The sequence below is a fragment of the Lygodium microphyllum genome, chromosome 25, assembly GCF_053477565.2.
Source record: "Lygodium microphyllum isolate KBCC chromosome 25, Lygodium_microphyllum_v1.1.10, whole genome shotgun sequence".
NCBI classification, from domain to species: Eukaryota; Viridiplantae; Streptophyta; class Polypodiopsida; order Schizaeales; family Lygodiaceae; genus Lygodium; species Lygodium microphyllum.
The window spans coordinates 129,763,878-129,768,529 of NC_141159.1; the positions used below are offsets into that span (position 1 = coordinate 129,763,878).

Here is a 4,652-nt window from a genome sequence, read left to right on the forward strand (position 1 = left end):
AAGGGGCATAACTTTATATGCATGTTTTGGTAGATGATAACTTTAATAATGTCTGAGGAGCTGAGAAGGAACTAGTAGAAACTATTATCCCATCGTATGAAAAAATTTATGGATCATGTGACTCAGAGACTAGCCATCACAACATTGATTATGTGACTCACGGATTAGCCATCACATTATTGATCATGTATCTACGTTGGAAGAATAAACCATAACCTTTCCTATATTAGTAGGAGTTCAAGTGGATTAACTTAGGCAAGGTGTTACAATACTTGGGATATCTACTAGATACAAGCTCATGGATTATATGCCACTATTGTGTACCTTCGAAATTAGCTTCGATGATGATACAAGGATAAAGCATCACCATTGTACTTCAACATTTCCTTTCGTAAAGGAGAGTGGCTTTCCCCTAGAAGATGAAGAAGGTGTGGGTGTCCACTAAAGCTAAGCATGACATGCCCATAAGAAATTAGCTAAACTCAATGTGAGAAGTATCTAAGCTATCAAAAAATCATGGCTAGAATTCAATGGAATTTAGATTATGATAGTACAAGTTGGCACACATTCTCACTTCATGTGCATTTGTGACCATACTAATGACCTAATGTTGTGACAATCACTCGTCAAGGTGGAAGGGCTAAGTAAGTACACATTATGTTATTAGAAAGGCCCTTCTTAGTAGCAAAATTACAATTGGTGGTGAACAAGATGCATATTAGTAAATTTTTGGGACCATATGGAATCCATGTGGAGGTCCTATTATACCTTTGGAAAGCATGTTCATCTAACATATCCCAATTGCTTTGAAGTGGATGGGACACTCCTTTGTATACAAATAATTTGAGTGAATCAAAGTGAAGGGGATACTCCCAAAGGAGATTAGAATATCGCATTTCCAAATGTTTGGACAAAAGGAAAATTCCATAGTGGATATCTATGATAATGTTGAATGTTAAAAGGTGATGATCAAAGCAATGGATTACAAAACTAATTTTTTGGGAAGCAAATTTGTGCACTATATATAGCATCGTTTCATGTATGGAAGGATGATCCATTATCTTGTGTGTTGAATGTAATCTTTCTTATGGGTCATGTATCAAGCATCAATATGTATTGCTCTATATCAACCTGGACTTTGATAAGGCATGTCATCAAATTGACTAGTAGATTTTAATAGAATTCATGAAGTTCATGTGTTTTGCAATTTGATTGGTCAACATGGCATAGACCCATTCTCTAATGCTACAATTATGAAGTACTTGAATTGTGCAAGTGTCCCTCCCCTCCCTTCTCTCTTTGGGTCAAACATGGGTTTGATAGGCATACCCTTTTCCTCCACTATTACTTGTAGTCATATGAAGATTCAACACGGTTTTCAATAAAAGGGTTGCCACTAGCATTAAAGGGGCATAACTTTATATGCATGTTTTGGTAGATGATAACTTTAATAATGTCTGAGGAGCTGAGAAGGAACTAGTAGAAACTATTATCCCATCGTATGAAAAAATTTATGGATCATGTGACTCAGAGACTAGCCATCACAACATTGATTATGTGACTCACGGATTAGCCATCACATTATTGATCATGTATCTACGTTGGAAGAATAAACCATAACCTTTCCTATATTAGTAGGAGTTCAAGTGGATTAACTTAGGCAAGGTGTTACAATACTTGGGATATCTACTAGATATATGTATTAATGTGAAGAAACTAGCAAGCTAGGTGAAGGTAGTAGAGGGAGAATCAAAAGGTGAAAGAGCCATCCCCTCGGCTATGCATGTAGACTCATGGGTCATGAAAATGATGCTGATGCCAGTGCTTGTCTACGTATCCATCGCACTTATCTCTAGCTTTGCAAGGTTGTAGGAGATTCAAGAAGGAGCTGCGCTCCTTGTTATGAAAGTAGGAAGGGTAGTAGGGGATGGCACCCAATCCCATGGTTGGTAGTAGCATGTGAGAAACGAGAAGGCAAACTCGCAAGATCTAGGTAGAATTTGCAAATGATAGTGCCGTGAAGCAAGCACTGTTTGGAGACTCCTGACATTGACATGAAGGGTCTCTAGAGTTGTGGAATTCTTCCAAGCACTCACACAAGGAATGTTAGGCTTCTCAGGAGGGTCAAGGTTGCGAGAGTGGTTAACGAATCGTGGGCCAAGGTAAAAGACGATATAGTAGTGTCCCTTTGCGAAGCTAGAAAGTAGGATATGACTTATGGGAACTTGAAAGGATCTTCATAAAAGTGGTGGCAACCTTTCCCTTGGTGGTTGCGATTCGCATTTGAGCTTCGCCTTTGAAATGCACTTGTAGGAGTGACGTAAACAATTCTCATCAAAATAAATAAAGGAGAATGCGTGTTGTGTATGCACACGTATATATTCGCGTGTGTGTGTATAGGCACATGACGTAATTTCAAAAACTTGTCCTAGTTCCTAAATAGTGGAGGAAATCTCACTATCCACAAATATATGTAGAGAAATAGAGACTCGAGAGATGCGATTATTTGGCGAGAACTTGAAAATATAAATAATACGCACATGAAATGGTTGCCACCATACATGCAAAGACGGTTGATAATACAAAGAGCTACCATTAGGGAAGCCAATTAAAGAGCTGCAGAAGGGAAAAGCTCTGGTGATAAGAATAGATGCTTATAAGATCAATTAGAAGCGCAAGCGGCGGCTGCAGTGGTGAGGAAGCTGGGCGAGGGGGAGGAGAAGGCGGGGTCCTTGAGCATGAGGCCCATCATGGCCCCGTACATGGCGTCGGTGAGGTGGAGGCCGTCCCAGCTGATGAAGTTGTTGGGGTTGGCGCAGGGGCTGGCCGGGAGGGAGAAGGAGCTCGGCATGAAGCGCGGGAAGCAGGCGGCCTGGGTGCTGGTGAAGCCGTAGTCGGAGGCGTGGTCGAACACCTGCAGGAAGGCGGCCGAGGTGTCGAGGTAGACGATGTCCACGCCAGGATGGCGGGAGGCGATGTCCTGGAGGGCAGCGCTGAGCAGCTGGTTGTGGCGGTCGCTCACGGCGCTGACGTGGGCGACGCAACCGTGGGAGTCGTGCGGAGAGGAGGCAAAGCGGGACATGTAGGTGGCCATGCAGCCCATGGGGAACTCCCCCTGCACCACCATTCTCTTGACTCCTGTGCTGAGGATGCGGTCCTCGACCTGGCTGGCCACCTTCTGCACCACGGAGGGGACCATGGCGGCGACAGAGGAGGGGTCGGGCTGCGGCGAAGACCAAGCGTAGTTGTAGTCGTTGCCCCCGATCTCGCCGATGTACACCAGAGCGTTGCTCATGTCGAGGGGGGCGGAGGTACGTCTACTGGTTGCCTCGAGGTCCGCGAGGAACCATCCCACCTGGACGTCCAGAGAGTCGGGAGTGCTGGAGTTCACTCCTGCGAGCTGCTCCAGAGTGCGTACGTCTAGAGCTGTGGCCCCCGCAACCGCAAAGTTCTCGTTCTGCATGATCCGTGGGCGTGCAGCTGCCGTAGTACTACTGCTGCTGGTGGTGTTCTGCTGCTGTACGCGGAGGTGAGCGGGCAGCAGAGGCACCCCGAGAGCCTGGCACAGGAAGTCGACCATGAGCCTGCCGTCGCTCCAGCGACCCGTGGCCTCGTGGAAGAAGGTGGAGCCGTAGGGGAGGCTGGAAGCGATCGAGCCTGGATTGTTGCCGGTGTCGGTGGTGGAGTCGCCGAAGGCCAACACGGGAGAGAAGCTGCTGGCGGGGCATGGCGGCGCAGATGATATTGATGAATGTGCTAAGGCACTGCTACGTCTGGTTAGAGCTGGCGCCGCATGAGCTGGATCGGCCTCCTCCTGCGATCTGCCTATCGACATAACTGAACTTGCTTGCGGTCCCAGGCGCCTGGCAGCCTGGCAGCCCTCATGCGCCGAGAGGACTGTAAGTGCAACAAGAACAAGCTGGAGAAGAAGACGACGAAGGGCCTTGGCTGGCAGCGGAAGCGTCGCGCTTGCCATCGTCAATATTCGTCGTCGGTGAATTGAGTTTCCGCTTTCGAGCTTCGGTCTTGTGTGTCTGCGCGTGAGTGTGTCGTGCGGTGCTCGTGCTTCTCTTGTGTCTGCCCTCTCTGCGCTTCTGCGCCGGCCTCGCTCGAGTCTCCCCTATTAATACTTTTACGAAGTCGGAAGCCGGGAAGGAAATTCGGCCGCTTTTCGAACTCCGAAGGCGAAACTGTAAGCGCCAAAAGCAACCGCGGTCCGCGTCCCTGCTCCCTCTACTTCCGCTTTTAGTGTAATTGTTGGCTTTTGGGCCAGGCGCGTCCTTCAGGCTGCTACTTGCACTTTTAGTATAATTGTTGCTCGTTACCTTGGCTCTTGGGCCAAGCGCTAACTTTTTTTAATTCAAAGAATGGGACGGTTGGCTTCATCCAATCCAAGCTTTTGAATTTGGTTGTGGTCCCAGCTGGAAAAAAACCCAGGTTTAGTGTAATCCCACCAAAATTTCAAGATTTTACTTGTAATTTTTAAATTTATAGGTTTTGGGTACCTTAGAATTCAAGGTTGTTGAAAGATTTTAACTACTTTTTGTGAAAACTTAGGTATTTAGTATTATCAAATTTTGATAAGCAATTCTTTTTATGGTTAGTTTTAAATCTATAGGTTTTTATACACACACACACCCACACATTCATAT

At 46.3% G+C, this 4,652-nt stretch overlaps 1 protein-coding gene across 1 annotated transcript; it reads right to left on the bottom strand.

Annotated features, from left to right (window-relative positions):
• Positions 1 to 2,513: 2,513 nt before the first annotated feature.
• Positions 2,514 to 4,163, bottom strand: LOC148014742 (GDSL esterase/lipase At3g48460-like). The gene has a single exon (XM_087666834.1). The coding sequence runs from the start codon at positions 3,974 to 3,976 to the stop codon at positions 2,663 to 2,665; it is 1,314 nt and encodes a 437-aa protein (XP_087522960.1). The 5' UTR covers positions 3,977 to 4,163; the 3' UTR covers positions 2,514 to 2,662.
• Between the last annotated feature and the right edge of the window lie 489 nt (positions 4,164 to 4,652).